The 23,036-nt window shown below is 39.3% G+C and overlaps 1 protein-coding gene across 3 annotated transcripts in view; it reads right to left on the reverse strand.

Annotated features, from left to right (window-relative positions):
- Positions 1-23,036, reverse strand: part of LOC119903435 (nck-associated protein 5-like) — a 78,072-nt gene continuing 55,036 nt past the window's right edge. For 2 of the 3 annotated variants that reach the window (XM_038719583.1, XM_038719584.1), the window contains 7 exons: positions 18,976-19,158; positions 15,919-18,812; positions 14,158-14,272; positions 13,204-13,273; positions 7,284-7,664; positions 4,497-4,592; positions 1-3,244 (listed from right to left, as the gene is read on the reverse strand). In XM_038719583.1, coding sequence (XP_038575511.1) covers positions 3,243-3,244; positions 4,497-4,592; positions 7,284-7,664; positions 13,204-13,273; positions 14,158-14,272; positions 15,919-18,812; positions 18,976-19,158 — 3,741 coding nt within the window. In that variant the 3' untranslated portion in view covers positions 1-3,242. Of the gene's footprint in view, positions 3,245-4,496; positions 4,593-7,283; positions 7,665-12,996; positions 13,036-13,203; positions 13,274-14,157; positions 14,273-15,918; positions 18,813-18,975; positions 19,159-23,036 lie in introns of those variants that run through there. The other variant, XM_038719585.1, reaches the window with a different exon arrangement.

A 23,036-nucleotide genomic window follows, 5' to 3' on the forward strand; every position in this document is an offset into this window, starting at 1 on the left:
TTTATGTTGTGTAAGTATTGAAATAGTTTATTTTTTTTCTTTCTTTTACATAAATCATAGAATATCAGTAATATACAATTCTCAATTCGTACTACTAAGGTGACTGTCACACAAGAACATCACTGTTATTATGGGTTCTGAAAAAAACATTTAGAAGGAGAATTACTGTAATAGTGAGTAACAATATGTGCAATAAATGGTCAATTACACTCATCAGTGCTGAGTACAAATACAGGGCATTAGAGTAAATGTTAAAAAAATACAATACTCTTGTGAGAGTGACACTCTTTTATGTAAGCCGTTTTAAAAACACAGATGTCATGCTCCATCTACCCGTATCAGTACAGCCAATCTGTTCCCTGATCCATTAACACCTCGTCTCACCTGTGTATGCTACATATTTCATTTATTACACGTGTGTTGGTACAGGCATAAACACTGCTGCAGTTTTACAAATATTACCCTCAACATATACGTGTAGCAAGTGAGCAAAGATTTAAAGAGGAGGTAAATACAGTAAGATGACATGACATGATATTGTGCAACATTACAGTGCTCCACAGTTCTACATCACTGTCCCTAGTGTTTCAAAAGAATATGGCTATAGTCACCATGACAAGTCTGATATGTAGATTTAGTTGCATTCATTTTCTGTATATGTGATTAGCTCAAAGAGGTGTTTGGCAATATGCATTTTGGCAAATATCTACACATGAAAGGCGCGGAGCTGACCAAGGTGTGAGTGGGAAACATCACTAAGCGGGTAAAACCGTTAAATATGTCAGGATGCATTTAAAACACCGAAAACATTACTATAAAGGACACAGCATACATAATAGAGAGAGAAACTGAGCAACCATGGGGAGATATCTTACAGTTAAATGTACAGACACAAACAGACGAGGAAATATTGAGTTCAGGAAATATTCTTAAACCATTACCGTGAAATCAGGTGTGTTCACTGGTTGCAATGAAATGGTTGTGTACATTTTAAAGATGTGGTTTCTTTATTAAATCCACAGCATCTATCAGAGACAATATAAATGGTATTTTCCCTGAGCTAGCACAACAATGTCCACAATGTGCCTACTAGGTGCTTTATAGCTAAGATTACATGCAACAACTCACTCCTTTGTCTTGATGTCATAACTGTGGAAATGTTTATAAAATGCAGAATGGAGTTCTCATATGAAGAGTTTCATTACAAAATGAGATGTGCAGTTTTTAAAATGCGACACCTATTTAGAATGAGCCGTGAAAGTCAGACTCACAATGGCTATTTCAGGACCTTTTATTAGGTAATGACAGATTATGTGTACTCTGTCAGAAATACTGAGCAGTGCACATCAAGTTTCACACATCAGTATGTTTCACCTCTTGTGATGAAACTCTTCATGTGATGGATATCAGATTCATACACCGCAATTCTGTGGTTAGAATAAGACCGATGGTGGTTGCATGCAAGTCGATATTAACATTGTGATAATACAAAAAAGTTCCCAACAAGATGCACACTTTAAAGAATCACATTACTCAGTCAGAGCTCATGAATGGCAATCAGTAGTTAGTGCTGTACATAAATTGTCTTCAGAATGGATTCTGTAATCTTGAGTTTATAAGGTCCCATCTGATGTTTTACTTAAAAATATATTACTGACATGTATTGTTGCTAGATAGATATTTAGTAGATTCAAAGCAGAATTAGATCTTCACACGAATGTTTGAAGAATGAAAAATGCAAATGAGTGTGTCAACATAATCTTTGTTCAGCAGGATTTTAGTGGTAGTCTTTCATTTGCATCACTGATCTTCAAAAGTGACCACAGCTGGTGCCATTATGGAGGTCTGGTGGTCTTTACTGTACTTTTCCCAGTAACTAGTAGTATAACAGATTGCTTTTCCAAAACAGTAATATTATTAGTTCAGTTCAGCTGTTAGCCGAGAAGCTAAAGGAAGACTGGAGAACGAGGGAGAGCGGCGTTCTTTCCCCAGCTGTAAGTAGCTTATTGCCATTATTGTGTCACAGTCAAGATGCAAAGAACATTGTCGCACATTGTAAACTTTGTGTGACCAGTAAAAAGCTTTCAACCTCTGATTTATTATAGCATCTGCTAAAGCAGCACAGCAATGTGAAACTTATACCGGCCGCTACTGCCAGTGATGCTTGGACTCGTCGGGAGAGAGTGGCGAAAAACAATAGTTCAAAAGTCAGGATTTAACTTGCTTTATTTTTTTATTTCAGCCGTTGGCGTTATCTATCGATCGAAACGTTATCTATTTTGTAAAACCCACACTCCTTGCTGCTGTTATGAATATGATAAGTCGGGAGAGACTGCTTTGTTTCGGGGTGAGGGTGCTAGTGAAAATAATATATTGACGTAATGAATTATGTAACTTGTAACTTTTATCACCCAGTAATAAATAAAGTAAAATTATTACTTTTTTAAGGAGTAATAAGTAACTAGTAACTTAACAATTTCTGAGTAACTTGCCCCAACACTGCCGATATAATATGGATTCTAGCTGATAGATTAGACCTATGCTTTGCCAAAAACCTTGAATCAAGCTTTAGTTGCCAGGGGAGAAGAATGAAAGAAAACAATCATCAATGTTGCATATTTGTTTACTATAAAGGCTTTGTAATCCATTATTCAGGTCAATATGTTTCCTCCAAAATGTATTTGCCACGGTAAATTAGTAGTATGTGAATATAATTTGTAGGTGACATGGATGCACCATTGTTGTACTAGTTACATAGTTTTTGAGTAGCAATGTGAGAAATCTCTTTTTGATGATGGCAGCTGTGTGCTGCAACAGTAGATCCATTTATAAGTTCCATTTATATAAGCTTCATCCTCAGTTGTTGTTTTATTACGTTCAGGTAACTGCAACACAGGAAACTGTCTGTACTCCACATTGTTACTTCATCAAGGGGGAAAAGGGTTTGTGTGTTTGACTCCAGTCCTGAAAGACAGCAGAGCTGTACATTTAGAAATTCAATCAGCTGCTCACAGCTGATGCCAATGAGCTGCAGACCTCCAAAATGGCTGCCAGAAGGTTCGTTACTACACCTGAAAGACTACTCTGTTTCTCAACACCACACTAAACACAGGTGGAAGCCTACAATGCCAAGCTCACTTCAGTCCAAGCTGTGGGGTTCAGGGATCCTCCGTGTGTTAGAGTGATAAATCCAAATGATTGCCTGATTCTTTACTTCAGGTTGACTCAGTCAGCTTCATAAGCTCTGAAATGGAAGATGAAGAGCAGAGTGAGATCCTGCAGTACGGTGGCATGCAAACAACATCCAAAACACATACTGCAATATTTAGAGAGTGGTGTTGAAGGTAATTAAAAATGTCACAGACTAATAATCTCACAGACCGGGGTTTTCCGGTCAAGAGATGCTCAATAGTGAATTTCGGTATGATTGTGTGTTTATTTCCCCAGAAATGGTTAAAAAAACATGTTGCAATACATTTCCTCAATATGTGTGCCAAGAAACAGCTCATACATAACCAATTTTGCTCAAAGAAAAGTCAGCAACTCTTTCTACTACAGAGCACCTTTTATGGGGATTTCAAGAGTATTAAAGTTGTTAGAAGTTAATTTAACATGTATCAGTTTCAGTTGTACTGCATGAGTAACTGTCGTTTAATGCCAATCAAAATAGACAAGTAGTGAATTGATGTGACACACACACAAAACACACACACACACACACATGTTGTAAATGCCAGCGTTAATGTACTGCAGTAAGATGCAAATTATGTTTGAGAAACTCGTGTTAGTCATGTGTGTAGTTGTTACCATTAAGCTTACTTTCTGCTCAGGGGGAATGGAAATGAGTTTTTCAGGAAAGTAAAGCTTCTTAAGTGCAGTTTTGAGGGAATGTACACCTTTTTACACTGTGAAAAAGTTTTCTTCATCTTTATAGCTACCAGCTACATTGACAGTTTTGAAAGGCAAAGCTTGAATATGTCCTGACAACGTTACTGACAACAGCAGCTCCATATTCAGTGAATAAAAAGCTGAAGCGCTGCAGAGTTTTTCAACTTTCATCATACTGCCTAATATACCTTTGGTGTGCAGAAATGAGCGTCACTAGTTTTTAACACGTGGAACAAACTAAGTTCCCAAGTCTTTTGACCTCAGCATCTGGAGAGTTTTTCTGTTGCCACATGAAAGTGAATAGAGTATTCTCCAAGTTAATTATATAATGGTATAATAACTCTTTTGTGGATTAATTTTGTCTGGAATCAGGTGATGTGCTGTTTCGTGAGTGAGTCAGGTCGCCGGGATTTTTAGAGGTGATAACTTGAAAAAGATTTCAGTCGCTTATTTTACTATTGTAGCAAAAATGAACTTCTCCGTGTAACACTAAATAATAAAGCTAGAGAATGAAAATGTGACCACTAGAAAAACACACTGTGGGCACAGACCATAGCACATTTTTCGGCCTGACTTTTTCCCAAATGTGTCACTCATATAAACCTTACAGTTAGCAAGCTGAAGTCTTGTCTGTTCTTTCTGTTGGCTCGGGGTGGCTCGTGTTTTTGATTTGATATAGGTCAACTTCTTTGGTTCCAGTCCACCTGGAAAAAAGCACAAAATGATACTCATGTAAGAGTCTCTCAGCAGTCAGATTTAATTCTCTCACCTGCTAAGAGGAGGCGTGCGTGGAGTTAAGAGACACTGACAGACTGACATCTGAGACCAAGATTATCGCTCTGAATTCAAAGTGGCAGGAGATCTGAGTGACACAAAAGGAGCAGCAGCTGACATCTTGAAAAATAACAAATCTATAATTCTGACACCCGTATCACCAAACTGTGAAAATGTAGCTAGAATTTAGCTTTCCAGAGAGGAAGTCACAGTTTAGGTTATCTGAAACAACCAGTCAGAAGAAATGTCCCTCAGGCGACAAACATTTAAATATGCATTTCACCAAAAAAAAGAAAAAGAAAAACCCAATAAGTCTAGTGCAAGGTTAGCAATCTCTCTGGGCCCAGAAGGGCTTCAGGGTCAGATGTTATTTTCCAAACTAACTACAACTTAGCAAAACATGTAGAATTGGCAGGTTGCTAAAATAACAATCTAACCATAACATAACAACCATAACCACCATAACAAGGCACAGCAGACCTGTGTAGCTTGGGTTTCTCCACACACTGAAGTGGTGTGCATGTGGCTGCAGTAAGAGTGATACCACGCATCTAAAGAGTTTGGGAGCTTGTTTCTTTTTATTTAGCCTTTCCAAAATCACAAACATGAGAGAAAAGGGTGAGGAATAACTTAAACTGTCTGTATGTAAGTTGCAAACATTGGCATGTCTGGCTAACTACCGCTACCGTGTTGTGCGTTACTTACTGGGCTAAGGAGCATTTCATTAGCTTAGTAGTTATACTCATCACCTTCATAGTCCTCCTGAAACTGTGCAGATGAAAATATATTCTCTCTGTCTGGTGGGGAAGCCTTGGGGCTTCACTCTGAAAGCATAACTCATTAAACGCCACCAACTCATAAAATCTTTCCTCTTGACAGTAAAAATTAGTGTTTTTGTGTGAGCATACTGAGCAGGCCATGTCTATAGTGTGTTCTCCTGCATGAATGCTATGTAGTGATAAAGGCTCCAGTTGTAATGACACACGATGATTCCTGCTGCTCTTGGTAATCTATCATACTGTATGTAGTTACAGATAGAAAGGTGCTCCTTCAATTTCCCTGACTACACTTGTGATATTAAAGCAGAGAACGACTTTAGTGGATCTTCATGAAATGCATTTCCTGAGTATGCAGCTTCAACACCTCCTTTAAGTGCTCCTTAGAATGCATGAATGAATAATGAATTACCCAAGCCATACTTTCATTAGATGTCAATTCATATGTTATATAACTGTTAATTTTGATGTATGAGGTGAGTGCAGGGCTTTAGTGGAAGCACTTCCCATGTATTTGGTTAGTAAACTCTACCTCAAGAGCAGCACATGCTGTACACACCCAGCAAAACCCTAATTTAAAGAATTAAGTCATATCAGTTTTTTGATATACTGATTTCAGCTCGTCATCAAATATCAATTCCTGCCCAGTACTGTACACATCCAACATGATGCAGGGTCCTTACCAACCACAGCTACACAAAACAGACTGGCCATACTGTTCCAACTTAAAAAATATCTAATGTGGTGACAAGATCAGTCCAAATGTATCCGCATTGCAAATATCATTTTGGACAATCCCTAAAGTAACATATAACAGTGTCTCAACACAATGAAAAACACTACTTGTCACATTCCAAAATGTTCCCACGCTTATATTTTCTCTTGGGTATGAATAAAATTCACAAGTAGCCCAAACCTGTTGTACAGACAGTCTGCTTTCTCCGCAGTTTGATTTTAGAATAATCAAAATTAATTTGGAATTCAAATATAAATCAACAGCAAAATCTGCTGCAGGTTTAATTTTCAAATTTATTTTAGCGCTCTCACAGATGTCTTGAATGATAAAACTTTTGCTGAGGGGGAAAACCAATGTTAAAATCCAATATTTCCAGGGACTGTGCTTGTCTTCTTCACTGAAATGTATGTTAAGTATGCTGCCCAGGCAGTGGTTGGTAGGCAGTCTTTGCAAATATTGGATTTAAATGTTGGTTTCACCACTTCTAAAAATTGTATCTTTTCGAGAAATTTGTTGGCTCAAGAGAACAACTTTGAAGATAAGCTTCTGGATAACAGGTAAATTAAGAATGTTTTGACTTTTCCCCAAAGGGTTGCTACTTCAGGGTCTTCTTACCTGTAATGGAATGCTTCACTCATCCATCTCCCTGCCTATAACATCCCTTGACTGCCTCCCATCTAAGTGATCGACCAATTTACTTTACAAAGACATAATTTAGCATCTAATGTCAAACAATTCCTTTTTATTTCAGTCACAATACCATGCTGCAATGACAGCATTGACAGCCGTTTTATTTTGCCATGTTTTCCGCTCCCCTAAATACGACTCACTGCACAATTGTTACATACTTTGTAACGATCGCCTTGTAGTCATTTCCAACAGCAGAACTTGAACTCCACATTTTTTCTTTTTACTCTTGGAAGGTATGTTTGTGAATGAAACGTGCTTAGAAACGGAACATGATCACTTTAGGGAGGTTGATTACGTCTACTCGTGAACAAACAAACCTAACTGAAAAAAGTCAGATGCGACCACAGCACTAAAGGAGAATACCCTGGGAGCATCATCTTTACTTCTGCAGTCCGCATGTCATGCTTCTTCTACTGTACCTTGTGGTGGTCTGGGTAGCCTGCTGTGGGTATCACACACACTGGCCACAAAGGGTTCAGACTGGGGGTGGATGGGCTGGAGGAAGGCCACAGTGGGGAAAGGCACTGACTGGATATGGGTCATGGAGGAGTCGGACAGGGAGTTTGGCACCCCTGCATGGCTGCTGTCCTTAAAGCTGGAGGGTACTCTCCACCGGGGTAATGGGGAAGGAGAAACGTCCTCGCTGGAGGAACCAGGGACACTGGGAGGACTGAGGGACTGTTCTGGGGTTGATGAGGATTTGGGGAGGAGGTGCAGGATGGAGGAGAAGAAGGAACAGGATTCAGGAAGGGGGATGGTCCCAATTCCACTGTCCAACGTTCGCATCTTGCAGCCGGAGCCTGCGGCACAAGGAGAACAGCTGAAGTGGCTCACAGTGGTGGGAAAGAGAGGGAGCACAACAGGAATGAAACAACAGGGTAACCATGGTTGAAGTGGTGCTAAAGATTCCTTTAAAATATACTGTATGTTGACTGTCTAATCCATTTCTCAACATATTTCCTGCACTCCAAGTGTGCACTTGTGCATCTTAAGAAAGTCAGGGTAAAGCTGTTCCACATGGAAAATAAACTGTTAAACTGGATGAAGCACTAGAAATTATAACTAGCTTTCACTATCATCATCACTCAAATGAGGGCAGTTTTAACAAACAGTAACAATGGATCTTCTCTGCAGTTTCCCTCACGCCTCCTTGATATTCCTGCCACATTATCCTGGTGTTGTATTTTGGTTATTTCCAAGCAGACATGCAACAGATGGTTAGTTTGATCTTTTTTTCCCCCACTCACTCTTTAACTTGGCGGTGGTTTCCTCTTAAAAGCCAGGTTGAAAAACGGTGGCTCAGTCAATGTAATTACACATAAGTGTGTTGGTAATTACACCATACGTGTAGCCCTGCCGCAGAGAATGACTCAGCCAATGCAAATCAAGCCCACTTGAACCACTGCTTTGTATTACAGATGTTTAATGGGTGTGTCACAACTAGCATGCATCAATCACACTGTGAATATGAAATGCACAAAATGAAATGAAATTTAAATACACTCCAAATGTGTGTATTTTATTGGCAATATATCAAACATAAATGTAAAACACACAGTTATGTTGTATGTGTTGTTTCTCGACTTTAGATGCAGTGTTCAGTCAAAAGTCTGACGATGTGCCACCAGAATTTTACCATTATATCACAGTTGTTTCACTTATAAACGTACGTAGAAGCTTTGTGTATTTTGATTTTGTATCATTTACACTGCTGTTCAGCTACATTCGGATGAGAGAGTCACCTATCTTTCAAAATAAATCTTCCAGTAGGCAATAAAATCTAAAAAACAAGATGTGTAACAACAGTCTTCCGTCCAGTGCGCACACACTCAAATTAAGAAAAGATATCCTCAAGCTGTTGTCGTGCAAGGCTCATGTTTTAATATGTGCCCTGTAGCAGAAACCTGTAGGCAATCACACGCCGAGCAAAGGCAACAGCTGCTCCCCCTTTATTAATTAAGGCATGCCCACATGAGACTTTACACCCCTCTTTTGGGTTTCTGCAAGCTCATTTTTCCTCACTTTTTTTCTTATTTCACATTTAAGCTAGAGTGCTCAAATTAATTGAGTCATGCTACGCTAAAAATATGAAAATGTGGATAGGCTAAGGGTAAATATCCTAGTAAAATAAAGCTGAAGCTACTTGTTGCCATGGAAATGAAGTCTTAAAAAAACACTAACATCCATTAGAGTTACATGATTTTTTGTAGCTTGTATGTATGAGCTTTAAGTCTGTTAGTGAAGGACCTGCTGCAAACAAGAACAAATAATTGAATTGAGAAGACAAAGAACATAGACAGCATTGATTAGTTTGGTCTTTAGTTAATAGTTAACAACAGCGCTGTGACACAGTCCTAACTGGACAGGCAGAATCAAAGCAGCTGAGAATTGATTAGTTTCGACAAGCCTTAACATGAGGTGAGGTTTTGGTCCTCTTCACATGTCCTCTCTGTTGTACCAAGCTAAATTAATAACTGCAGCAATGATCTTCTGATATTGATATTTTAAAATTGTACTTCTTTGGGTTATGATGTTATTGTTATACTTTAAATATGAAAAAGAAAATCTCCGTCTATGTAGAAAGAGTTCAATGGCGTTCCGACCATTTAATGTACAGACAGGGTATGCCATAATGGACATCTGTATACTGTGTGCAATTTATTTACATTTGGCAATTAACTCTAATTTGATGAGAAATGACTACAAAACAAAAGTGACAGTTGATGACTTCAATTCCACAGCCAAAAAGATGTACTTGTAATATCTCAGTATAGTGTAAAACTAAATATTTGTTGGCTGAACAGTTCTTACTTTTGTTTGTCTCACCTTATTTTAAAGCATCAAGTTGAAAACTGCTCTGTCAACTCTACATGAGGCCCAACAAGTTTATGCCAAGTCTGGGTGGTATAATTCAGCTCACAGCTGAAGGCAAAGTTAATTGACTCAGTTGTGGCTTGGATGAGCGTGCTTAGCTGGTGCAGTGCTGAAATTTTAATGAGGTGATTAACCCCTGAGGGCAGGCGTCCATCCATATCAAACATGCTTGATATTTGCAGCGCCTTGCCGATGGTGTCACTCTGGCCAATGAAATTTCAGGAGGGTCTGCCACCGTTCCTCTACCTGAGCGATGTGGAGAGTATTATCTGCTGCTATTTTTAATTTAGTAAGTGAACTCAATGAAGGACAGAATAAAGTTTTACTTCCTGTCTAGTTTCACCCTTTTCTGTCGCTCTCTTTCTCTTGCTCTTTTTTGACTAGATTGCCACCTCTATGTCAGCTATGTAGTAAGTGCAAAAATGCTTATGTGAGTAGGTTGGAGAGAGCAAAAGAAATAACATCTGCATCAAAGGCTACTTTCAGACTGCAGGCCAAAGCAATCCAAATCCAATTTTTTCTTTTTATGACTTTAGACTTTTATACAGATCGGATTTTTTTACATGTGATCTCAATCCGGACACTCGGATCGGAACTCATGCGACTTTGACGTGACTCTAGAGCAGCTGTTCCCCTGCCTGAAAGAGAGGCGATAAACGAAATGCTCAGCAAAGGCCATTATTATACACGTGGCTCTCTTCCTCCTCTACCTCGCTATCCTACACCTGAAATCCACTGAGTCACGAGCTCTCTTCTGAGTGACGTGCATGCTACTTATCTGAGCGGACGCAGTAGAGCGAGGGAGAGAGAACGAGACAGAGTTGTGGGGCAGATGCGTTGTACAGTGCCAGAAACAGTAATGAATGTGATGGAAAGGACAGAAAGATGTGAACATTTTTCATTATTCGCGAGAGATGTGACCCCGGGAGTAAACCGGGAGAGGCCAGTGAAATACAGGAGTCTCCCGTGAAAATCGGGAGGGTTAGCCATTCGGAGCTAACCTCTGTGGCTTGTTAACTTCTGTACGACAGCGTGTGTCGTAGTTTTATTCTTCTGCGCATGCGGGTCACTTTCAGGCTGTGAACAGTCCACACTGGAGTCTGATATGGGCCACATTTAAACAACAATGTGAACTGTCAAACAAAAAAAATAGATCTGGGTAAAAAATCTGAATTGAGCATTAAGGCCTGCAGTATGAAGTGTCATTGAACGATGACCCAAGCGAAAGGGAGCATTCATGTTTTCTAGGGGTGAGACGAGACACTTAACCCACAAGACGAGATTCGGGATTGGGTTCACGAGATCGAGACGAGAAACACAAGAATAATGTGGCAGGTGACGATACTCTGTAGCCTAACTGTACCAGAATCTAAGTCGGTGCAGCTCTCAGTCATTCTGTGCTGCTCTCAGATCTGTTTCTCTTGTAGATCAACTTATTTAATATCATCCCTGCTGAGTCATGATTTAGTCTTCCCTCTTCTTTTGTATCTTTGTTTTGGGAAGTAACCTCTTTAAATGTGACTGTGGAACCTTTTCACCTCAATAATAAATTATTTAATTTTAATTCAGTTTGAAACTCCTGGACTTTAATAGCTCCTGTGTTTCAGCAGATTTTCTGCTCATGTTCAAAACTTTCTGCACATTCAGATTCTCTCCCATCAATCTGTGTTCTCTGACGTGCAGAGAAAAGGCATAATATTACCAACGTCATCACCTGCCCTTTACTCTGCGGCGCATTGCATTATTATTCCGCTGGTAACGTTATCCCCTTCAGACCGTTTGACCGACGCAGTTTAATTTAATCACGCAAGATCTCACACCCCTAGTGTTTTCACATATTAGAGATCCTTTCTGGTCCAACGTTTTGGACATAAACAGATTTTCAGATTCAGAGACACTTTTCAAATCTCAGTTACTAGGAACCAAACAGACCTGTGAAGACTTCTAGTACAGTAATTTAACCACTTTCTCTCTCAGTTTTATTTATTCTTTATTATAAGTTCCAGTTTAGTTGGTACACCAATAATTACAATACCATCCAAACATTTTTAAATCAATCAATCAAAATTTTTGTGCATTCTTGTGCACTCTTTTGGGTGCAATGAAAGACCTTTTTTTATTATATGATGCAAAAATGTTTATTTCTGGTGTTTTGTCTATATAGAAAATACATCTAAATAGTTTTTACTTTTTCCCTGTAAGGTCAAAACCAATCGACATTTAAACCAATATGTCCAACTAAATAAATGCTTTAAATATAACTTCTCTCCTTGGACATTCATGAAGAATTTTATCTTTTCTGTGAGATTTTAAGAACAATTTAAGGTTCTCTGGTCTCACTACATGTGCAACTGAATAATCACTTGGCCTCTCCAAAATTTGGTGGATACTAAGTAAGTTACAACAACAAATGGTCCTCGTTATAAAAAAAGCATGTATGAATGTGTAACTAAAAAGCTTTAAAAAGCTCAGTAGAGCCAATCCCCATGAGCGTAATTAATATGTGCACTACAAGAATGCTTTCTATACAGGCTAGCACTGGCTGTGATTTGCTGGCCTGCAGAGTGTGTTTACTAAACATTTGTTGTAATTTTCCACTAGATCTACACTCAGAAAATGAGTGTAGAGCATAAAGAAGCTTCAGTCTTGTGGTTCTCATTTAATAAGCTCTCTCACATTGATCATTTTTATTCTAAAAATGCTTTTAAAACCTTACCATGTCATACTACTCTTCCCCAAAATCGATAACAGAAGCACTGTAACTTTGAAAATTTAATTTAAAATTTGGAAACTAGGACTGAAATTGAAGTGCAGCACAATACAAAGGATACTCCCAATGTCACTATCATATGACAATACAGCTCTACAGGAGGTCAGTGCTGGAACAATCCAGTCAATCCTGCAGCAGTGTGGTCCGCACTACAACAATTTCAGCGTGGGTCCACTTTTTTCTACTAATCCTTTCCAGGAGGGAGCTTGGGTCCCATATGGATGAATAGATCCATCCTTATTGGATGAACCTGTGCATGCAAATTTTCAGTGCATGGATCTGTGAAGATGAATGGTCAACGATATATACACAATTTCCATAAAATGGCAAACTCCTGTTAGATTTGCCACCCAAAACAATAAAGAAATGCAAAGGTAAAACAAATAAAATGAACATAAATATGGAGGAAAAAGCACACACTGACGAAGTTCAGCATTTAGCACGTTTGTTTGACTGCTTATAGCATAATCATCATGTTTATGACTTACACATATATGTCATATTTGGTCTTCACTTCTGTCTGCAAACTGTAAAATGGTAAGCACAGATAAAACCTTAAGGCTTGCATGCTTAAACTGACATTGCTAAATTTTGTTTTTCAGGTCCCAAGATGTTCAAGGGGGATCCTTTACTATTTGCAGCGACTGTAAGGAATTATGGACAGTCCTACATAACATAGAATAGAAAAATCTGACCTATTACAGCATCCTGGTTGGGGGTCTTCACTGTGGATCCGTTTTCACCATCGGCTCTCAGGTTAATCATCTGCATCGTTGTGTTTTAGTAGAATGACAAAAAGACGTTACCTACATGGTCTTTCATACATGTACAGTGACATTGTTTGGTTCTTGCTTTATTCTGCCTCAATATACTGTAGGTAGTAATCTCTGTGTGGCCTGAGCTGACAATGAACACCTCACCTTGACATTGTTAGAGTCGTAATGTGACTAATGAAGTGCACCATATTTTGCTTGTGTGCCTTTGCCTCTGCATTCATTTCCATCTCATAGTTTCTCTTTTGATATCATGCTACCATTATTCTCAACATGCTCTTGAGAGTTTGGGAGGTAGGATGAGGGATGTCAGGTTTTCTTCAAGCAGTCATCCAAGGAGACCTTGTACACAGTTTTACAGGTTTTAAACTTTAAATAATAATCATATATTAGTAGGCTGTCTGACTGATACATGATGTGATGACACTTGCTGAATTATTGATACATTCTTTAGATGAACAAATGGGCTTCAATGGTAAAACTATGGACACAGTGATAAAATAGGTTTGGTAATAAAGGCTCAAATGATGAAACTGTTTGTAAGAGGGTTTGAGGGACAGTTGGTGGAATTAGCCTGAAGTGTGTCTCACATGTCATGTAACTCCTGTTTTCATTTGATCCCACTGTATTTTGTTTTATATTTATTTACAGTACACCTTTAATAAATTTCCTACTTTTTCTTCAGTCTTTTGCTGTTTTTGTTTTTAATTTTGTATTTTGTCTTTCTGGTAATGTCATATTACTGTGACAAACATACTGTGCAAAAAAACAGGGTTGGAGTACACCCCTGTAAGGACTTTTTTGTGATTAGAACTTAAACTGGCTGCATACCAATAAAATAAAACTGTTTTTGTATTAGGTAATGATTTAATTTACCTTTGGGTCTCCAATGATGTCAGTATGTCCTTGTATTTCATTTAGGGACATTCCTGGGCAGGGCATTGAGATGCAAGCCCGCACTGCATCATGAGACTCTCTTCTCCCCACAGAGCTGAAAGAAAATAGTTTGTCAACAAACCACCGCATACTGAGATGGTCTGATATTGACACAACATGCCTAGGGTTGATTCGGCTGATAAATTACCCTGTATCTCTTGAAACCTGGCTGTGATGCTTTGTATGAAATATGTCTCAACTGGTCTCAGGGCAAAGGACACTGACAGATGTGTCTCAGACCACTTAATAAAAATTACCAAAGTCATCTGAGGCAGTAAATTACTTAAAGGGAGAGTAAGTGATTCTGCAGAAGGATTGTTGTTATTTGAACTCAATATAGCCTGGTTATCATCAAAAGGCGTCTGAATAACATACCAATTTCTAAAGTCATTTGGCGTGGTATTCCAATGCATTTTTTTCATTGTCATTTTACTTAGTTTAGACTGCATTGACTTTTACTGTGCAGAAATGGCATGCCATTTTATGCCTACTGTCACTGGTAAAATCAGCATGTGTGGGATATTTATAGCCATGAAAGTCCGATACTAAGGTGTTGGCGGGGTGGTTGGGAGACCGGCGGTCGGTTCCCGAGTGAAACAATAATTACACAAAATTAGTGTTTGTTTTTTATTTACGTTACGCAAGTTACCATTCTACATCGTTGCTAACGGTAGCTACGTTAGCTACATAACATTACGTTACCATTCTGCATTGTTGGTAATGTTATCTACATAGCGTTAGCGTTAGCTACTACGTTACGTTGTGTTGCGTTACATTACGTAAGTTTCCATTTTAAATTGTTGCTAACGTTAGCTATGTTAGGAATATAGCGTTAGCTATGTTAAAGTTTAAGTAGCTAGCTAGCTAACAATGCCAACATTGACATCCCCCACGATGTAGTTTACTGCTAACCTTAACCATCATTAATTAAATATGCATGTCGACCGGTTAACCCTACAGCGGCACAGATAGGGTTACGCAACTTTGTGTTGCTAATGACTGAACAGTGTGAAAATGTTTCTGCACAATTGAAGTCAATGCAGTCAAAATGACACGCAAAAATCTTAAAATCCGTTGACATGGCATGCGGAAATGTCCTTAAAAGTGCCATGCTATTTATACGCCATTCCATTATATCACGTTGAATGAATACACCCCTCAGAGGCTCCACCCCCCCCAAATTTCAAACTCTTAGGTTTCTCCAGCATTAAAATGCCTTCGCAATTGCCCGGTCATATAACTTTCTTCTCTGTTTACACATTTCAGACCTTTTCCTCTTTGAATGTTTCTCAGCCATCTTTTCTTGTTCACAGTGTCTGGAGACTGGCATGTTCAAAAAAGCTGCTGTTTAGACCTCTCATTCTCACTGCCCCCCTCCCTCCATCACTCCTGTGCTGTTTGGCTGGAACAGTGTTGTGTGTCAGGGTCCACACCACTTTCTTTGTTTTCCATTTACAGAGGCAGGACTGTGTAGGAAAAGGTTTTTTTTTTCAGAGCACACGAAAAAAAGGAGAGCTAGAACTGAGAAAATATTTGCTGAATCTAACAAAAAGTGTACTGGATTACAATCACTTACTATCCCTTTAATTGGCAATAAGCTATTGGGAAACTTCTAGAACAAGCACTGAAGATTAAATCTTGAGATGAAATTTCATTATAAGTGACAATCTCAAAACAACAGGTAGTGAAAAGATTTCTTACCAGTCTTTTCCATCGCTTTTTCTCCTGTCTCTTTTTTTGTCAGACTTTGTCTGCTTTCCTCCCAGAAGTGATGTAATCTTTTGCTCCCTCTTGTCCTCTTTCACTTTCGGTGGGTCAGTCTTTTTGCTGCTTGGAGCAGGAAGCTTACTCTTACGAAATCCAAACCAATTTGCCAAGGTTGAACCAGATTTTTGCTTCACTTCAATGCTTCTCTCCTGTTCCTGAGACTTGTGCAAGTTCTCCTCTATGCCGAGCATCACTTTCTCTTCAATTGTGGTTATAGTACTTTGTCTCTCTGGTTCTTCAGAAACTGGCTCACCAAAGGCGCTTGAAAACTGTTGCTCAATCTGAAGGCGCCTAGCCTGCTCTCGTTGGTGTTTAAGACTTTGAAGCCTTTCACTGGAGGACCCCAAATGTGAGGGAACTGTCAGGCCCTCTTCTATCAAGAAGTTGTTCAAAAGGGATCGATTCATTGGGCAATGGTAGCTACTGGAGCAACTCATACTTCCTGGAAGGACATCACTAAGAGAGTTTAAGGAGCTCCCTGAGTGTGTTTTGATCTGGGTACGGATCTTTCCAGATCTGTTGAAGCTTGGTCTGTCCATGTAGCGTGCACCAAAGCTCTGACTACGAGCCTTGGCCCCATTCATGCCCATTACTGGCTTAAGAGGAGGTCTGGTTGACACAGACACAGACCGTTTAAACAGCCAACCTTCCTCATCAAATCCCCAATCTAACATCACACCACTGTCTGATGCAGGTTGAACCGACGGCTCAGAATCCAGCGAGTTACAGCGGGTCTCAATCTTTCTGTGCGCTTTATCATGAGCACCACATTCATGTATCATCTGGGGATCACACATGAAAGTCTGAAAGGTCTGGATACTTTTTGTAGTAGAGTTTGTATCCTCTTTGTTCTGTCTTCCAAAAACTAGGAATGTACTGGTATCCTGTCCAGAGATGGCCTCATGAGATTTAGCGTTTACAGGAATAGGCATTTTTACAGCTCTTGAGGTGGAACTCTGAAGATTGTTGGCAATCCCATGGTAGTAAACATTAGAATATGCCTGAGGCAAGGCTTCTGAAAGCTTTGGCTCACTAATGCTCTGTTGGGATCTTTGTAAGATGCTCTGACTTGGCAATATAGCGGGAGCACCATTTTCATCATGGCATGTGGTAGTTCTGTCCATAGATAACTGGGCTGACTCTAAAACTTGTGAATCTTGAACTGGGAGAGGTGGTATCTTGGTATGGTAGCCCTTGGCAGGGATATCTTTCAGTGGCTTACCTTCAGCACCCATTTGCTGATTGTCTTTTGCTGTGGTAGATTGAGGCAGTAAAATAGAAGAAAGCTGATTTGATTGTGGCTTGGTGGTGCTTGATGTTGTCTTCCCAGCAGTAGAGCTTTGAGCCTGACCTGCAGATTTATGTGCTTTGGGTAAGCTGTCACAACTGGATCTATGGAAAAGAGAAGCTGTTCGACTTGGGGGTGGTGGTGGGGATGAGGACCTAAGCTCAGAAAGGGACACATCACAGTGCTCGTCTTGGCGTCGTTGTTTTCGGGGAGAGCAGGGTAAGTTGTCATAGATGCTCTCTTCCACAGAGTCACTACTTGATTGAAGTCTAGTGATTTGCATGGGTGATTTTGTTGGGCTCTTTGAGGATTCATTGATACTTGGAGGCTTAAATGTCTTTGAATGTTTCACCGGGGAAGCAAGGGGAGAGCACTGTTGCACACTCTTGAGAGACTTGGAACTTTTTGATACTACAATGTCATCATCTTTCTCAACTTTAGATAAGATCTTACTTGAACCATGTGTTTTACTGAGATTTGTCCTTTTGCTAGGAACACTGTGTCCAGGGGTTGACTGTCCTTTGGACCTGTGACCCTTAATAAGCTTTTGGTGGAGAGGAGAATGTGTATGCTTAGGTTGTTCTTGTCCTCCATCCGCACTCTTGCTCCGCAGAATGAAAGCCTTTCTTGCTGAGTCACAAGGCTGAGGTTTCGCTTTCCTCTGTGGCGATTCTGAGATGGTGTAGTGCTGGCTTTCACTGCCAGCTTGACTCGCCTGGTCTCTGCAGTGAGGAACCTCCATTGAGGAGCTGCGTTGTCTGGCTACACTCACACAGCTCAGAACGCTTGTTGCAGACTGATGAATAGAAGAGCTCCCATCGCTTGCCCCTGCTTCAACTTGCTTGATTGCAAGTCTGCCCTGTTGTCTTTTGACCTGATCAAGCCTGGATTTACGGTCAGTAGACCTTTCCTGGTTATTGTTTCTGTCACTTAATTTCATGCCTGAAGGCTTGTGTTTTTCTAGTGAGTCTTTGTTTTTTTCTTCTAAACGTGTAAGGGTATCTGTTGGGCTTACACCAGGTTTTACTGTGGGGCCCTCCAAAAATAAGAAATTGTCTGTGACAGGTGAGGGAAAAAGTCCAGAATTCCCAGCAAGTTTTACTGGGTCTTCTTGAAAATTGTTGTCAATATCCCTTGTGATATCCAGTTTCTCCAAGCAAATAATCTCTTTTGTTTGTTTGTCACTGGATTCCCTACTTTGTAATTTAGGTGAATCATCATCTGCATCATCAGAGTCTAGTGCAGCGATCCCTGCTGCAGCCTGCAAAGGTTTACTTGTTGGGGCTACTTGCTTAGCTGTACTCCTTTGTAGGCCACACTTGACCCCAAGTGAGTAAATGCCTTCATTGGAGGTCATACAATCTTTACAGTGTGGTACAGATGCAAGTGAGGATGCCTCTTTGGAGCTGCACATTTGGAGACGCTTCAGACCTTTCAGAATGTGGCCTTCCTTCCATCCCAGATCTGTCGGCTCGATGGGTGCCGAATGATTACTGGTTACTGAACCTGTACTCATCCTTTTGTCCCGGCTTGTGGCACACTGTGTATTACAAGAGATATTTAAAATTATTAGCATGGCATTTATAGATTGATCACTCGTTTTAACCTAAAACCGCACTGTTAATGCTAATAAGTACTTTAGAATGGCAAATTCCTTATACTTTAAATTGAAGAAAGATGAATGAAAGATGAGTGAAAGCCACCTGCTTGGAGAATCCACGTCCCTCTGCCCAAGTGTGGGAGCCACTGGAGTACTCACTACAAGCACTGGATAGTGACAGTTCACTGCTACTGCTGCCACTACCACTACTTCGTGGGCATGTTAGACTCAGCAGGCTTGGCCACCTTCCTGCAGGAATACCTGCTTTTCCATTCCTTTGGACCTCCTGGAAAATAATTAATTATATAATCAGTCAAAAGAAATTAAGCAAACACAATAAAGAAATGGATGCAGTAGCACTGCAAACAAACAAAAACAGGTTATACAATAACACATTCCAGTAAATGACAAATGTCATTATTGCAGCATTGGCAATAAGAGACATATTTATAGGATATACAATTTAATTTATCAGTACTGACAAATATTGTAATTATGGCTCACATTCGTTTGTTCATCCACCTTATCCCTGACATTACATTCAATAGATTCTCTTTGAAGGCTGAACGATATATACAACCTATGAGAATGCCCCATGGCTCTCCGTTTGTCTCTGTCACGGATCGATATGCTGAAACATAGCTGTCTCTTTCCAACCAAAGGCTAATTGAGGAATGGAATGGCATTTTCTACTCTACTAGTTAGATAGCTCCTGTTGTAAAATGTGTTTTTATGTTTCGCTGGTCTTGCATGTGTACTGTGCCATGATTACTTTTTGGGACCTAGTCAATGAGACATTTAAAAGTGATGCCTCTGTTCTCACATGAAGGCAGACTATTAACTGACCATGGATCCTCGTGGCGTATCAGCTGTTCATTCATATTTCAAAGACAACTGCACAATGACTCACGACTGTTAGATAATGATGCTCTTGTGTTGGTCAGAGTCTACAAAATTAACCAAAATCAACACTCACATAGTGTCCCTCTAACTCAAATGATTCTTAATAACATATTTCACTGGCTGGAGTCTTTCTGCCAATGCCAAAGCAACCATGTGTCCACACTATGTCTGTTAGATTACAAAGGTCAGTTTACTGCATATTTTATCACTTACATTTTATTTTGGAGTAGACTCCTCTATGTCTGATGCAGCAGTTTCTTATAGTGACCAAGCTGCCATCTGTCCATCAAATGCATATTGATTGATACTAGTGTTTTTTTCAGTGGTTTACGTGTATCTATTGTAAATGAAATAAAAAGGTGGGACTTCATTCTCAGGAGGTAATCTGACAATACTGAATCAGACTGTAATGTGGATGAGTCATTAATATTGCCAAACCAACTGAAAATCTTTACCTACGAGAAAAATAGCCACTTTTAGCTCTTTGTTTTGGTTTCCCAGCTAACATAGACTGTATTAGAGTGTCTTAGCTCTCATCTAGCTGAGGTAGGCAGGTAGTTAGATTTATTTTTATCACAATATAAGAGGTTATAGAGTGAAATAGAGTTTGTAACTCCCTTCTGCGACATAGCAGACAATATTAATATAGAAGAATTATAAAACTGGTAAACAGAAATAAACTATATTCAATGGACCAGTGCTGAGGATGAATTTGAGCTTAAAAGTCTGATAGTTTGGGGGACAAAGCTGATTTGAGTATGCATTATCAGCCTAGCACAAAATAGTGAAGAGACAAAATAGTATAGTAGTAATAGTAATAGTGGCAGGCGGAGAAAGGCCAGCAACAGATTTGCAGTGTAGACAACCAGTTTATACAAAATGCATTTCTTACTATAAAGATCAAATATAAACCATTTACATTTCACTTAGGCCCAAACAGAAGAGTTAGAAAATGTGTCTGTTCTCTTTATGTATGAACAGTTAGTGCCCACAAAGTCTTACAAAATGAGAATGTCATCTTTGATTGTGATTATTACACAAGTTAATGGATGGGCCATTTTAAACCTTGGTAATAAGGTCACAGCATGTTCGGAAAAGTGTGCTTACAATAGAATTCCCTATTAGAAAAGAACATGTCTTCATAGGTCAACGTATCTGTGAAGGATGTGGGTCCTGTGAAGAAAGCCAAGTCTGTAACTAGGAAATGCTGGCAGTATTCACTAGCATGCAGCAGATGCTGTTTGTTTCCAATCTCAGGGACCCAAAGGTGGTAAGTGTTGTGACCCCATTTAAAACAGCATTGATCATTTGCAAGGCTGCCATGGCCAGCTTCCTCTCAAAGTCATTAGTGTCATCTGTTAGCAATAATTAATGTGAATAGGAAATAATTGCATGAGGGAGCTGGGGACTAAAGTGATTTGGTCTATTCATTGATATTCACCTATTATTTGATTATCCGTGCTAGCCTTTATTTCACGAGCACTGTGGGAGAAGGCTACATTTGACCATGCTCGTACGGATTAATCTTGGAACTAATTACGGTCAACATGTCGAAGGGTATCAGAGATTTGACACAAATGATACAGTTTAACAAAACCCTCAATCAGAGTGGCGCAGTGCTTAAAGTCAAGGGCAAATTTGAGGGCTGTAGAGATGTTTTCCCCTTCATATACTTCAACGTTTTTCCACTTTGTGAAATGACTTTTCTTAATATTTAATTTCTGTTCCATAAAATTCAGACACGACTATTTTATAGGGTGAAAAAAGATTATGTCTCTTTGATTACAACAGCACCAAAGTCAAAACCCTCTAAATACTTGGCATGTAAACAATGTGTTAATGGTCTATTAAAAAATCCTGGATAAACACTATCTGAGGGTTGGCAGAAATCATCAGTTCTCTGGATATATATACATAAATCTATTAAATAAAAGCTCAGTGCCAGGCCATTTCTACTTAAAGGTAGATCTATGTCGAGGCTAAAGGGAAAAGTAAATAAATAAATGTATGACATATCTACAAATGAAAGCGTAAATAATACTTGGTTTTTCGTATCTGTTTTCTATCTGGCTGTGGAAGATGTGGCGCTTGATCAGACTTTGCTGAGCACTTTATACTGAATCCCTTTGTATGAAATGTGCTATGTAAGTAATGTTTTTTCTTCTTCATATAATTATTATTATCATTTTCATGTATTATTAGTAGTAGTGTAATCAAGACTTTTAAAGGGGAATACCAATTTTTTAATAAAAAGCCTGCATTACAACCTGGTGGTTTGTTAAAGATGAGTTAAAGGTGTGGCCGTTTATCCTGCTGAGAGTCTAACAAAAGATGCTATCAAGTTTTTTTTTTTTTTAGAGCTTCACCCATAATCGGGACTGAATGTCAGGACATCCTGGCCTCCCTTGTATCACTTTTGACCATTATTTTGTCTCTGGCACATCCCCCACCGTTACAGTGCCATGGAAAATTGCTGGAATACTCCTATCAGAATTACAATAAACTTCATAGTAGGGATTATATCCACTAATCATCACTGTGTATATTTCAAGGCTTTAAACACCCCCTCACATGAAGAGACTTGTGTAAATAATTCATTCTATCCCTACAACCATCCAGCCTTCTCGGTCAGAATAATACAGTATCATATCCGCTGGCTGGTCTACAGCTTATGATGGGTTCTTGACAGAGCATATGCTATATCCTGGTACTTTTATCCCACAGCACTGTGACTTCATACATTTTTATGTTAGATTTAGCAATGGAAATCTAAGCGCTAACCCTGGCAGTTTCAGAGAATTCTCTAGCAACTAAACTATACTGACAGTTCGTTCTATCACAGTTGATGTTGTTGTATGCAGTAAAGGGTATCAGTCCCATCTTACATGAACATCGCAACATGTGATTATAAAAGTCTAGGATAGTACTACAGTATATGTGGAGTACAGTCCTTTTCCCAGCGGTGGACAGTGAATTTATTTCTAATTTTCTTGTTGGAAATAAACACCATTAAAGGACTAGAACCAACAATGCATTTGTCTGTCTCTCAGTGCTGATCTACTCCTCTAACCTGTCTGTTGCTCTCAGCCCCAAACCCACTCACTCTTACTGAAGATGTACATCTTTCAGCATTTGTCACAAATATAAATATACATAATACAAAATACAGTGTGTGTAATGGAAATGGAGCCACATGTCACCCAGTGAAACAGTGCGGCTCGTTGATGCGTGTTAAAAAGTTTTTGGACAACAATAGAGCTC

This window comes from Micropterus salmoides, unplaced genomic scaffold, assembly GCF_014851395.1.
Source record: "Micropterus salmoides isolate LMB-PRFRI ecotype aquatic unplaced genomic scaffold, ASM1485139v1 Ms_hic_scaffold_15, whole genome shotgun sequence".
NCBI classification, from domain to species: domain Eukaryota; kingdom Metazoa; phylum Chordata; class Actinopteri; order Centrarchiformes; family Centrarchidae; genus Micropterus; species Micropterus salmoides.